Source organism: Sprattus sprattus (genome assembly GCF_963457725.1).
Source record: "Sprattus sprattus genome assembly, chromosome: 1".
NCBI lineage: Eukaryota > Metazoa > Chordata > Actinopteri > Clupeiformes > Clupeidae > Sprattus > Sprattus sprattus.
In genome coordinates this window covers 49531159-49545879 of record NC_137920.1, presented here as the reverse complement: position 1 = coordinate 49545879, position 14721 = coordinate 49531159, and the positions used below count along the sequence as shown (strand labels likewise).

At 45.5% G+C, this 14721-nt stretch overlaps 1 protein-coding gene across 6 annotated transcripts in view; it reads right to left on the bottom strand.

Annotated features, from left to right (window-relative positions):
* Positions 1-14721, bottom strand: part of npas2 (neuronal PAS domain protein 2) — a 98452-nt gene that overhangs the window by 14461 nt on the left and 69270 nt on the right. For all 6 annotated transcript variants that reach the window (XM_080848123.1, XM_080848126.1, XM_080848127.1 and 3 more), the window contains 4 exons: positions 14264-14355; positions 13433-13522; positions 12235-12355; positions 9883-9996 (listed from right to left, as the gene is read on the bottom strand). In XM_080848123.1, the coding sequence (XP_080704249.1) occupies positions 9883-9996; positions 12235-12355; positions 13433-13522; positions 14264-14355 (417 nt within the window). The remainder of the gene's footprint in view (positions 1-9882; positions 9997-12234; positions 12356-13432; positions 13523-14263; positions 14356-14721) is intronic.

Sequence of the window (14721 nt, the reverse complement as noted above, 5' to 3'; positions counted from 1 at the left end):
CGGAAAAAATTGAGACCACTTCAAAATTATCAGTTTCTCTGGTTTTACTATTTATTGGTATGTGTTAAAGTAAAATGTACATTTTTGTTTTATTCTATAACCTACTGGCAACATTCCTACCAAATTTCAAATAAAAATATTGTCATTTAGATCATTTATTTGCAGAAAAATGACAATTGGTCAAAATAGCAAAAAAGATGCAGTGTCTTCAGATCTCGAATAATGCAAAGAAAACAAGCTCATATTCATTTTTAAACTACACAATACTAATGCTTTAACTTAGGAAGAGTTCAGAAATCAATATTTGGTGGAATAACCTTGATTTAAAATCACAACTTTCATGTGTCTTGGCATGAGAAGTGTTTTTTCCAGCAGGGCAATGCTCCATGCCACACAGCCAGGCCAGTAAAGGTGTGGATGGAGTACCACCAGATCAGGACCCTGTCATGGCCAGCCCAATTTCGAGACCTAAATCCCATAAAAAAAACCTCTGAAATGTGATCAAGAGGAAGATGGATGGTCACGAGCCATGAAAAGAAGCCGAGCTGCTTGAATTCTTGCGCCAGGAGTAGCATAAAGTCACCCAACGGCAATGTGAAAGACTGGTGGAGAGCATGCCAAGACACATGAAAGTTGTGATTTTAAATCAAGGTTATTCCACCAAATATTGATTTCTGAACTCTTCCTAAGTTAAAGCATTAGTATTGTGTAGTTTAAAAATGAATATGAGCTTGTTTTCTTTGCATTATTTGCATTATTTTGACCAATTGTCATTTTTCTGTAAATAAATGATCTAAATGACAATATTTTTATTTGAAATGTGGTAGGAATGTTGCCAGTAGGTTATAGAATAAAACAAAAATGTACATTTTACTTTAACACATACCAATAAATAGTAAAACCAGAGAAACTGATCATTTTGAAGTGGTCTCTTAATTTTTTCCGCGGCTGTATATCCGTTTTAACAGGTAGGTATTATTTGTGGAGGAAGCAAGCTATAATAAAAGTATATGCTAATCTAACATACACTACATAAACTATTAAAACACGATACAATGAAATTATTAAGGTTTTATTTTTTGGGGTAATTTTGTCATATTCAGATTTGCAATGAAGATTGCTGGGTAAAATGTATGTTTTCAAAACAAGTCAAACACAGTTGTGGACCAAGATCTGAACTGCTGCCCAGCTGCTGCAGCGTGCGGAACCCTTGAGAGCATGTAACCGCGTTGCAACTGCCGAGGGTTTGCCCGTCTCCTAATAAAGTTGGCGAAACAAATGCAACATTCGCTGATTAGCCTACCTCTAGTTACCAGCAGACACACGCACAACACTTTCAAAAATGGCATTGCATTGAATAAATCAAGCCTATGATGTGCATTGCACATGCATGCTTTGTCAGTGCTTAACAAGATCTGCGTAATGTCCTGCGACAATCTGCCGGTGATTTCCTTCTCACGAGTGGTAGCCTACCCTATATTCAAAACCAGAGTAGGCTTAGTTAACAAATAGTGCCTAGGAAATGTTATATGCGTAAAGGCCCGGTAAGCGTCTCCGCTGCGCAAATTAAAGGCTGCGTGTGTTTTGTGCCACTTAAAATATTTCTAAATGATGCCAGAGCCTGCACTTCCAGCTTCCTTGTTTAGGCCTATGTGTAAAACATGAAATTTCCTCCTGTGAGCTGACCTCTTGCATTCTTCACTTTGCACACGCACTTTTTGCCACCCCACCACAAACATGAATCCGGCAACACTGACTGGAACAAAGGCATTTCGGAACAGAGGGTTTAATTTGGTAAAGATATTTCGGACATTTTTTCGAAATATTGAGCTTTCGGAACACTTGGCAGTCCCACAACCACACAGAAGTTTTGCCTGGTCATACAACAGGGACGTAGCAATAACGTTGTATGCACAACTCCTAACCTTCTAACTGCCGAGCCATTATTGAACAGGTTGTTATACTTTCGGAGTCAGGTCGCCGCCGAGCGCCTGTTTAATTGTGTATGTGTTTTTCAGATGTGGGTAAAGTTGCTGTGTGTGCTGCTGCACCAAATATTTCCTTTCATCAGTGTTTTAAAAATGTTTCAGCACTTTGACCGTCTGTTTACGTTACCGCGAGTCAAAGCACTATCCATGTTTCTGATCGCTTTCTTGTTGACCTGTCTACTTTCCCAATACAATACTAGAGCCCATCTACCTTATGCCACTGACAGGGGCTCATCATAATAGCAGGCACCGGGGCCTGTTGTATCTACGTTACGCTACTGTGACAACTTCAGCGCCAGTAGAAATTTCTCCATGTAGCCGACACTTCAAAACGACGGTTTAAAGTGGCGTCCATGACGTAATTTGTGTCGGCGACCTTTTCAAAAGTGTCGTCTACCGAATTATAAATTAGGCTTTACTGAGAGGAAGCAACAGAGTCACGCAACAGGACCACAGCCAACGGCTGGGGAGTGGCAACATTCACCCGGTAGAACCTGGAGAAGGTACTAGGTGATGTCCATGACGCTGCCTCGCAGACATCTTCAAGGGGAATGCCCCGCAAGGCTGCCCAGGATGTCGAGACAGCTCTGGTGGAGTGGCACCTCACCCCGGATGGCAGGGGGTGCCCACTTCCCTATATGTCTAGGTGACAGAATCATAGCCAACAGCTGAGGATTGGCAACATTCACCTGGTAGAACCTGGATTCAGTCATTTAGCCCCGCTGCAGAGCCTGCACAGAAGTGGGAACCACGTCCTCCCTGGCCAGAAGGGGCTACCAGCAGCAGTCTGTGGCCCTGCTGGAGAACTCCCTGTAGAGTTGGGAAAATCAACGGGATTGGCGGAAACGCAACTCCCTGGTGATGGATATGGGAGACGGTTGAAACCTTGTCTCACCGCACGAGCACGTGTCGGCCTTCCAAGAAGGGCAGAAGCCTGCAATGCCCTGTGCACAGCCCGCAGCCCCAGAACATCAACAAGGTGACAATCTGAGTCTCCTGTGCCAGTGCTGCTCGGCGTCCAGATGAAAACTGTGAAGCCACCACTGGAGGGGGCGTAGCGACAGCAGGCCTAGAGGAACCACAGTAGCAGCTGCTGCCAGCTTCCCTAGAAGGCGCAGAATTTCACGTAACGCAACTGCCTCATGGCGACTGAATCGAGCCCTCATGGCGACTGAATCGAGAGTCACCCTGAGAAGAGTGTGATCTGCGATTGGACCAGGCAGCTCTTTATTAAATTGAAGGAGATGCGTCGTGTCCAGGGCCATCTGAGACCGGGACGGGGCACAAGGGGCCAGTCGTCCAGGTACGGCAAGATTGTCATGCCCCGCGACTGTAGGGGTGAGAGGGCTGCCGCCACACACCTGATGAAGGCACGTGGGGAAGGGAGAGGCCAACTGGGAACACCCTGAACTGAAGTGATGTCCCTGAAACGCAAACCGCAGAAACCGTCTGTGGTGTGGCGCTATGGGTACATGAAAGTAGGCATCCTTGAGGTCTACTGACGTAAACCACTCCCCCCTGGTTATTGTACGCAGAACCTCTGCCATGTCAGCATGCGGAACCTCAAGACCTTCGGGACCTGTTGAGGCCCCTCAGGTCAAGGATGGGACGATATCCGCAATCTTTCTTTGATACTAGAAAGTAGGTTGAGTAGAACCCCCCGGGTTGTGTCAGGGGGTCTACCGGCTCGTTGGCACCCCTGTCCAGGAGGGCAGACAGCTCCTGAGTAAGGGCCCGGGCTTTCGCCGGGTCTTCATGATGGTCATTTTGACCCGGCCATAGACTGGGGGCTGGCGTCGGAACTGAAGTTGGCATCAGTGGGTTAAGGTGGAAAGCACCCCGGGTCCCTGATAGAACCAGCCCAGTAGCTGAGCTGCAGCTGGGAATAACGCAGACGGCCAGCCCCTGGGCCTCAGCGCCTGGCGGGACGATGGGCTGCGCACAAGGCATGAGGTTGGCCCGAGGGCTGTCGCTCTGGACTCTGAAATATGGATAACTCTATATTTAAATTCAGTCATTTAGCAGACGCTTTTATCCAAAGCGACATACAATGTATACACATTTCTACATTTACACTGATGGCACACTGCACATCAGGAGCAATCAGGGGTCCAGTGTCTGTTCAAGGGCGCTTCGACAGGGAATCGAACTAGCAACCTCTTGTCAGCTGTTCAGGTGACAGACCCAACAGCTGCTCCGCCCCAGCCAATCTAGCCGCCCTCACTGCCTGCGGCATGTAGCTGCAATTCATGCAGGGGTCGTCTGAAAGCCCTGCCCTCAGGTGCTCGACACCGAGACAAGAGGGGCACCGATCATGGCCACCCTCCACCTGCAGAGGGCCATGCAGGCCGCGCAAGAGTGGCTGCCCACCATGTCTGCAACCCACGCACCACTGAGAGAGAACGATAGTAGTTAGCCTCAGTAGAGGATAATGGTCCCAACATAATGGGGACAATCAGAATAGACTAGGTGCCGGGAGAGGGGGGCAGGAACTGCCTCCACCGACAATGTTCACAGGCCAGCAGTTACAAACCACACCTGTGCTGGGAGCGGAGAGCGAGAGCACTACCTTCACCAGGAGAGGGTGGATGGCCACACACAACGAATTACACGGTGCAGAGCAGATGCCGGGAGAGGGAGGCAGGAACCGCTGCCGTCACCGACAAAATACCTGCAGGCCAAACTACAAACCACACCTGTGCTGGGAGTGGGTAGCGAGAGCACTACCATCACCAGGGGAGGGGAATGGCCACACTCAATGGGTTAACCAGAATAAATATAGAATAGATATAGATGCAGAATAGATGCCGGGAGAGGGAGGCAGGAACCGCTACATTCACTGACAAAATATTTGCAGGCCAAGCTACAAACCACACCTGTGTTGGGAGCGGGGAGCGAGAGCACTACCTTCACCAGGAGAGGGTGGACGGCCACACACAACGAATTACACGGTGCAGAGCAGATGCCGGGAGAGGGAGGCAGGAACCGCTGCCGTCACCTGACAAAATACCTGCAGGCCAAACTACAAACCACACCTGTGCTTGGAGCGGGGAGCGAGAGCACTGCCCTCACCAGGAGAGGGGAATAGCCAACTCAATGGGTTAATCAGAATAAATATAGAATAGATATAGATGCAGAATAGATGCCGGGAGAGGGAGGCAGGAACCGCTGCCTTCACCGACAAAATATTTGCAGGCCAAACTGCACACCACACCTGTGCTGGGAGCGGGGAGCGAGAGCACTACCTTCACCAGGAGAGGGTGGATAGCCACACACAACGAGCTACACAGTGTAGACTAGATCCCGGGAGAGGGAGGCAGGAACCGCTGCCCTCACCGACCAATATTCTCATACCAACAATTACAAACCACACCTGGCTGGGAGCGGGGAGCGAGAGCACTACCCTCACCAGGAGAGGGGGATGGCCACCCTCAATGGGTTACACAGTGCAGAATAGATACCGGGAGAGGGAGGCAGGAACCGCTGCCATCACTGACAAATATTTGCAGGCCAACAACTACAAATACATGCATAACGTGGTATGAACTGAATGAACGTTGGTGGTGGGTCGGAGGGGCCGTTTGGCGCTGACTGGCTGCCACGCTTCCGTCAGTCTGCCCTAGGGCAGCTGTGGCTACTGATGTAGCTTACCACCACTGGTATGACTGTCTGAATGTATGGCCTAGGCCAGACTACTCTGTAAAGTGTCTTAGAGTATTTAGAGAAGCACTATATAATTGAATTGATCGACTGGTTGATACAGACCACACCTGTGCTGGGAGCGGGGAGCGAGCACACTGCCTTCACCAGGAGAGGGTGGATGGCCACACACAATGAACTGAAACAACAGTATAAATACTGGGCTTTCCCACAAATATTGCAGGGAGAAAAAATGCGAGGTGCAGTCGCTTATAACAATTGCCTTATTTTAATGAATCTGACTCAATTCAATTGAGGATTCAGTTAAGTGCCAGGGCGCCGGAGGCAGGATGCGAACCCTGGTCGCTGGCGTGAGTAACCTACGGCTTGTCAAGTGGGCTAAAGCAAACACTGGAGATAATACAGTTAACTGTCATCACATAGGCGTCCATGCGCAAGTAATTCAACTAGCGGAGTTGCAATTGCGTTTCCTCTGAGCACTGGAAGAAGAAGCGAAAGCGCGTCCTTGCCAGCGGCTATGGGTGTGGGACAACCACTATGACAATTAAATCTATTTAGCCACAATATAGCAATCTACTGCCAACTCCACCGCTAGACTGGGCCAGTGGGGGTAGCGTAACAATCGCAATAACACAACAGTGTAGTATGAACGGTGGGAGAGGGGGCGGACACGCAAGCCTTCACCAATCACCAAACAGACCAGCGATTTGAAAATTAATTAAATGATAATCCAATTACGCATTAGAGCGCCGGAGGCGGGATGCGAAACCTGGTCGCTTGCGAAGTAACCGGCGACTTACCCAGTGGGCTAAAGAGAGATATGAATTACTAAGGCTATCGTAGGCATTCATTATACGCAAGTAATCCCCCTAGGGAATTGTAACTGCGTTTCTATGAGCGCTGGTAAAAGGAGCGAACTACAACACCAGTAGGTAGTAATCGCAACACAATGGATGGTGGGAGAGGGGGCGAACACGCAGCCGTCACCACGATTATCAAACACAAGTAATTCCCCTAGGGAATTGTTAACTGCGCTAGTAACGTAGTAATCGGCAAACACAATGAATGGTGGGAGAGGGGGCGAACACGCATACCAAACACTTTTTAGCGGCAACAGCTGGTAAGGCAACGTAATTTAACTGCCTAAGTGGTGGGAAGGGGCGAATACGCTACCTAAACCACAACAGAATTAATTACGGCCTCGCATACCTATTGGCACGCGCAGGCGAAGAGAAAATACCAAAGTACTTATCCAACGATCAGTGCGGCCTCTGGAGGGCGAGAATGTTCGCAGCTCCGACAGTGTCGCAAGGCCAACAGCACGGAACAAGATTAAGCACTTAATTCAGCTTTAGCTTCCTTAGCTTCTTATCAACACACCAACTACCTGCGAGCGAGAAGATGAAAGGGAACAGTTCCCCTGACCCCACCGGAAGATATGAACTATCCGGGGGTCATCGGGGGGTCACGATGTGACATTGTTGGTATAACACTCGACCTGCGCGTGCGCGAGATGGATCATCCAGTGCTTGAAAGCACCGTCTAGCGGTCAGTAAGGATGAAATAGAACTTTTAATGACACTGGCTGTATGTTTGGGGTTGTTGTCCTGCTGCAGAATACATTTGGTGCCAATTATACACTCCCTGATGGTGTTGCATGATGGATAAGTATCTGCCTGTATTTCTCTGCATTGAGGACAACATTGTTCCTGACCAAATCTCCAACTCCACCTGCAGAAATGCAGCCCCAAACTTGCAAGGAACCTCCACCATGCTTCACTGTTGCCTGCAGACACTCATTATTGTACTGCTCTCCAGCCTTTGGCGACAAACTGCCTTCTTCTACAACAAAATGTTTCTAATTTTGACTCATCAGTCCAGATCATCTGCTGCCATGTTTCTGCACCCCAGTTTCTATGTTTTTGTGCTTAGTTGAGTTACTTGGCCTTGTTTCCATGTCGGGGTAGGGCTTTTTGGCTGCAACTCTTCCATGAAGACTTCTCTGGACAGTAGATGGGTATACCTGGGTAACACTGTTTTCTGCCAGTTCTGAGCTGATGACACTGAAAGAGGACAGGGTGTGAAGGGGGTTTTCAGTGATTACCTGACATGCCAGGCAAACACTGACCTTCTAATGACATTCAAACATTCAAATGAAATGGAAGTCCCTGACATTAAACACATGGAAATGATCTCAGGGGCCAGCAAGTAGGGAAGAAAAATATCTCTTCCACAAACACACTTTTTCCACACACCCAGCAGCCATGCATCTCTCTAATGTGTACACACCAGTGTCCACAGACGCAACTGCACCCGCACACGAACCCGCACACACACACAGACACACACACTATATACAGTGCCCTCCACAAATATTGGCACCCCTAGTGAATATGAGCTAAACAGGCTATAAAAAAATATGTCTTTGCTGTTTATCCTCTCAGTCTTTCACTCGAAATATACACAAAAATCTTACCTTTTCATTGAAGTAAAATTATTAAAAGAAAAAAAAATCATTGACATTAAATAAATATTTTTCCCCAAAACATGTGTGCCACAATTATTGGCACCCCTTAATGTAATTTTTTGTGCAGCCTCCATTTGCCAAGATAATATCTCTGAGTCTTCTCATATAATGCGTGATGAGGTAAGTGAACACATGGCACAGGATCTGAGACCATTACTACATGTAGTATCTCTTCAGATCCTTCAGAATCTGAGGTCAATGTTTGTAGACTTGGCCACAGCTCACCCCACAGATTTTCTACGGGGTTTAGGTCAGGGGACTGTGATGGCCATGGCAAAACCTTTATTCTGTGGTCGGTGAACCATTTTTGTGTTGATTTTGAGGTGTGCCTAGGATCATTGTCCTGCTGGAAGGTCCAACCACTGCCCATTTTAAGGCTTACTGGAGGGGACTGTTAGGTTTTCATTTAATATCTGCTGGTATTTGATGGAGTCCATGATGCCATGTATCCTAACAAGATGTCCAGGGCCTTTGGAAGAAAACAGCCCCACAACATCAAAGATCCGCCACCATACTTCACATTGGGTATGGGGTGCTTTTCTATATGGCTATCTTTCTGTCTACGCCAAACCCACCTTTGATGTTTGTTGCCAAAAAGCTTTATTTTGGTCTCATCTGACCATATAACTCGGTCCCATTGAAAGTCTGACTTACATTTGGCAAACTGTAGGCGCTTTAGGTTGTTGTTGATTGACAGCAGAGGCTTTTTTCTGGCAACCCTCCAAAACAACTTGTGGTGATGTAGGTGGCGTCTGATGGTAGTTTTGGAGACTTTCTGACCCCAAGACTCAACTAACCTCTACAATTCTCCAGCTGTGATCCTTGGAGATTATTTTGCCAGTAGAACCATCCACCTCACGGTGCGTGGGGTCAATGTACAGACACGTCCTCTTCCAGGCTGATTCTTAACATCTCCTGTCGCTTTAAACTTCTTAATTTTTCCATGATAGTGGAAATGGGTATTTTCAACTGTTTAGAGATTTTCTTGTGTCCATTTCTTGATTTGTGCAGCTCAACAACTTTTCGTTGCACATCGTCACTGTGTTATTTGGGTCTTTCCCATAGTGATGAATGACTAATGGAATTTGGCCTGTGTCACCTCATATTTGTACGCCAGTGGAACTGGAAATCATGGTTGACCTTCCTTATTAAGAGTTCCTTATCAAAGAGGTTAACTTAAAAATGTAAAATATGAATGGAAATATACTTCAGCTAGATTTTAAATAAAGATTTTTCTAGGGGTGCCAATAATTGTGGAACACATGTTTTGGGGAAAAAATATTTATTTAATGTCAACATTTTTTTTTTTTTTCAATGATTTTACTTCAATGAAAAGATAAGATTTTTGGGAATATTTTGAGTGAAAAACCAAGAGAATTAACAGCAAAGACATATTTTTTTATAGCCTGTTTAGCTCATATTCACTAGGGGTGCCAATATTTGTGGAGGGCACTGTATATATTGCAGCAGACACACATCTACACACCAGGCAGATACACACACACACACACACACATGCACACACAAGGAGAACATGAGCAGAAGTGTTTTGACAGGTAAGGTAGGAAAGTATTTCAACAGACATTCCAGCTGAGAAAAAAAACACAAAAGATTTCCTACAGAGGAAGACCTGGACACTGTCCTAAATTCACTTTTCCTATTTGGAAAAACCAGAAACATATTTATTCAACCATATGAAACACCTACCATTGTTATGAAACTTGAAATCTCCAACGAATTTGACATACTCATAGGTCGGAGGCTCCTTGGGGTCAATATTACCCCTGGCTAAGTGACAGCAGAACTCGATGTGTGTTTCACCTGAGAGAAAGAGAGAGAGAAGTGGAGAGACAGAGAGAGATGTGAAAAAGAGAGAGAGAGAAAGAGAAAAGATTATTTGAGTCTAAATCACAGATAACATATTCCGTAAGTGTTAGAGATCCTATCACACTGGGATCACTTTCCATTTATCAGGGCCAGCTGTCAAGAGGCAGTAATATTTTAATGGAGATTAAGGTGACTTCTGACCTGCACAATCAGATTACACGCCGGGATTAGGCTTGAGGGATTGAGATGAGTAAATAGGATCAGGAGTCAGATTAAGGCGGAACACTGAAGTTACCTTCCAGGTAGCTCTGCTGACAGCTGATGGATGACCAGTGGCTAACACGATATGTTTTTGTTTTGTCTTTTTTTTTTTTTTGCTCCTGAAGTTCCGCACCTGTCCTCTAGTCACAACATCTAACCCTGGCATAAACCATATACCTGGTCATTTGGCTACCTCACTCACCGCACCTCTCTCTATCCTTTTGTCTCTGTCAGTTTCTCTCTCTTTCCTGCTCTCCTCACGCTCATGCTTTTCCTTTGTGATTTCACTGTTGCAAAAGCCATTTATGAAACATCGTGTTCAAATGACATCAGCAGAAATGACAATCCACAATAGATATAAACTTCCTGCTCTCGTTAAACTACAGAGAAGATCACCTAATAAACACTTCTGAAACATTTCTGGCAACCAACAAAGGACCATTACTATAATGTCACAAAAATCCAATACCAACTAATTGTATCAACTATCGAGAGCATGAATACTACATTAATGACTTTAATGACAACTTATTTGGCAGTGTAAGTACTCTTAATGCTAAATATAAACCTGCAAAAAACGATCATGTTCAAATGTCTCTCTGTCAGAAGAGAACTATTGTAGAGGAGGTGGAGAGATTAAGGTCAGTCCTGAGCCTCCTGACACGGCCAGTGCAGTAGTCTGGATTATCAAAGCCACCATAACAAAGATTACCTGGCGCTGGCCTGCATGCCGGACAACCAGCCAGTCACTAAAATTAGCCAGAGGCCCAATCATAGCACTGCACGCTGCCAGCAATCCTGTAAAGCCGTGCCGCATTGGGAAAGTTGCTCTAAATTTACCCACACCGTGTCCGGGGTCTGGAGGCCATGAGGGGTGGAGGGATGTGGGACAGGATGCTGGGAAGAAAGAGCAGGGAGCTCTTGTGTGTGAGTGTATGTGTGTGTGTGTGTGTGTGTGTGTGTGTGTGTGTGTGTGTGTGTGTGTGTGTGTGTGTGTGTGTGTGAGAGAGAGAGAGAGATAGAGAGATGGAGAGAGAGGATGGAGAGAGAGAAAGAGAGAAGGATGGAGAGAGTGTGTGTGTGTACAGCATGCTGCTACTTCTATACTCTACGTACTCTCCAAGCCTCTACGTGTTTGTGAAGTGAAACCCAGCGCTAAGAAGCAATGCAACCCCAAGAGAGCCCTTTGTTGTTTAATTCATGAGGACATTGCTTATAAATAAAGGTAAACGAAAAAAGCAGACATCAAATGGCAAGAAAGGTCAGTAGTGGTTCCTGACTCATAGTCCAGCTGAAATGGAATAAAAGCCTTAGCTGGGCTTATGGGCGGATATGGAGGCCTGGAGTATTGTAAAGTCCTATTAATAACCTTAGAGCAGCAGCCGGCCCTGAACAGACACAAAAGAGAGGGAAGAGGGAAAAAGTCTACAAAGAGAAATTGTCCTACAAAGAAGATGTGATCCTCATCTTGGAGCTGCTACCATATTCAAGCTGAAGCTACCTGTAAGTAGCTGGAAAAGACAGAAAGAAAGAAGAAGAATCCAGTCTTAGACTGCTCTCACACATTCATTCTCTAGGTCTTCTTCCTTACAAGTACATATTCCACTCACTCCTCTGTGTACTTGACATCAGTAGGTGTTCCAAGATTACACAAAACAATGTTTCCCATTAGCCGTGTCTGTTCAGCAGAGACCGGCGCTGTGCTGAAGAGGGGCAAAAGGCACAGCCTCAGGTTAGGACACTTCTTAGAGTGCCAGAGTGGTGGGACTGTCAACATGAGGACAGCAGGACCAAAGACAAATATGTGGTGGCAGTGACACACAGGGTGATGTTCAGGGCATGTTAGTGAGAGAGTGTGCATGGGCACATGCCCACCGCATAAGTATTCATGGTACTTGTGTGTGTGTGTGTGTGTGTGTGTGAGAGAGAGTGTGTGAGAGAGTGTGTGTGTGTTCAAGGAGGACCACTAACCATCGAGGAAGTCTGCAGCGATGGGGTCTGTCATGAGCATGTGCGAGGAGAGCAGCTTGTAGACCTCCGCATGCTCCCGCTCTGGGAGGAAGTTCAGAATGTTTTGGTCCACCATATCTGACTGGGACAAAACAGAGCACGCCACAGCATCACTGACACGCTCAGCACCAGGGCAAAAACCACATCAAAGAACTACATTAACCATGATGCATCAGATGACTCACAGGACACACTACCCCACATGCGTTCCATCTATAGCTATCACTACAGCAGACTGAATAAAGGGTTACTATAAATGACTGGAAGATTCATGTGCAAAATGTACACACGACAGAACATCTGGACATCAAGAATCACTGTGATAGGCACCCTGAGAGCATGACGCCACTAAAACAAATATGCCATGACAGACCTAACTGACCTGAAATAAAAACCTCTACTACTCTCCCTAATCTCAAAACCTTACTAGGTTGGAAAAGTAGGGCTTATATTCCAATAAAGTATGACATGTAGCGTGTGGTTGTGAGTGACACCCTTGTGCAGAAGACAGGCTTTATGATCAACCACAATTAAGCAGGAAGTTCTGTTACAGCGCTTAAGCACATTCATGTGACTATAGAATTAGCTCCGTCAGGATGTGAACCAATAGAATGGCAAATGATGTGAAGACTACAACAAGCACCTTGTTTAACAGAAAGACCTAGAATGTATTTTATGAGAGACATGTGAGATCTTATTTGGATTCAGTATGGATCTGCTGTAAAAGCAAAAACGTGGGTCTCTGCAGGGAATGGTATGTATTCTGTGACCAAATTGAATGTAATTTGAAAGCACAGTCAGACGTGTGACCAGACTGATAGTGATTAAGTGTCTCCTTTTTTTAGCTGGATATTCAATACTTCTTTGTTTACACTGGGATCCATTCAAGCTTGGCTGAGATACAGGACAAAGGTCAGAAGACTTATTACCCATGTTTGATGCCAACTCTGCATTTTGACCACTGAACAAATGGGGATGATGGGGATGTTATGGGGATGAGAGCGGCACAAAACAACACATCAACACACAAAGATCTCATCAAGTAAATGCCAAGGTCAGAAATGGATTAATTCATTTATGTAAAGATTTATTTCCTTGCCATAATAAAAAAAACACCCCTCTTTGGTTTCAAGCACGTATGTCTTGCAGCACAACTTACCGGTAAATGGCCAATTAAAGAAGAGACACTGTCAGATACGTAAATGATGTTTCCATCTGTGGTGAGTGCAATGAGGAAACCATCTAAAGCCTATCAGAGTGGCAGAGAAACACACACACACACAACGTGGTTATATATAACTAATGTACATGATTGAAAACGTCCATAAGAGAAACCGACTGTGAGAGAGAGAGAATGGCTAAACTGCCAAACAACTGCAATGCTGAGGTTTTAGCCCCTGTGCACCAATGGAACTCCAACCATCAGTGCAGACACCAAGCACCATTTATGCGGATGTTAGTCTGCCTGAGTTCAGCTCACACCTCAGTCAGAGTGAGCCCACTAAGGAGACTAAAAAAGACCCACTGATCACAGCTGTGAACACAGCATTGTGGTAAGATGTGGTGTACTTCAATGGCTCAATGAACACATACTCTATACATTTGAAATTATATTTAACAATGCAATTACTTTGTAGTTAAACTAGCTGACTATTTTACTTTCTTCACATTTGTCTGTGGCACATTGTTAAATCTGAAGTCTTTAATAAATGTTGCATTAATCAAGTATACATTACTCTGTGACACTCAGCACAGCAAAAACACAGTCATGATATGGATAAACCTACTCAGCTTCAAAAGCAAACACAGGCTTGGATTGTACAAGGTATACTTTGTTTTCTCAACAAGGTAAACATTGGTCAATACACAACATGCTTTTATGCATCACAGAGTGTCTGTAAAGGTATTGATTTCACGCTGTTTAAACTGGCGCAGGAACTATTGCTGTTGAGATCGATGGGATTGTTGTTTACGTTATTTTAATTTTTACCTCCAGCATCAACTGAGTGAATTCTTCATTGCTGAGAAATGAAGGCTTCCAGTCTTGTCTGATTTCACATGAATCTGTTTGAGCAGTGATCTCTGGAGAAGAGAAGAGAAGAGAAGATAAGAGAAGAGAAGAGAAGAGAAGAGAAAGGGGGACAATAGAAGAAGGTGATAGGAGGGAAAACAGAAGAGGCCAAACTTATTTCAAATGGTAATGTCCACACGTCCACGGCTGGATCTCTGCCAGACACAATGGACTCCCACTAAGCCACCCCCAAATCAGGTGGTCACTAAAGGACACCAGGGATGGCCTTTACTGATCCTCTTTACTGATCTCATCACCTTGTGTGATTAACTCTATTGGTCCTGTGGGCTCGGGTTAGGAACTACACCCACTGGCTCTCCTTCCCAAACTCATCCTTCAAACTGAACTATTTTAATCACTTTGTTGGCCATGTAACG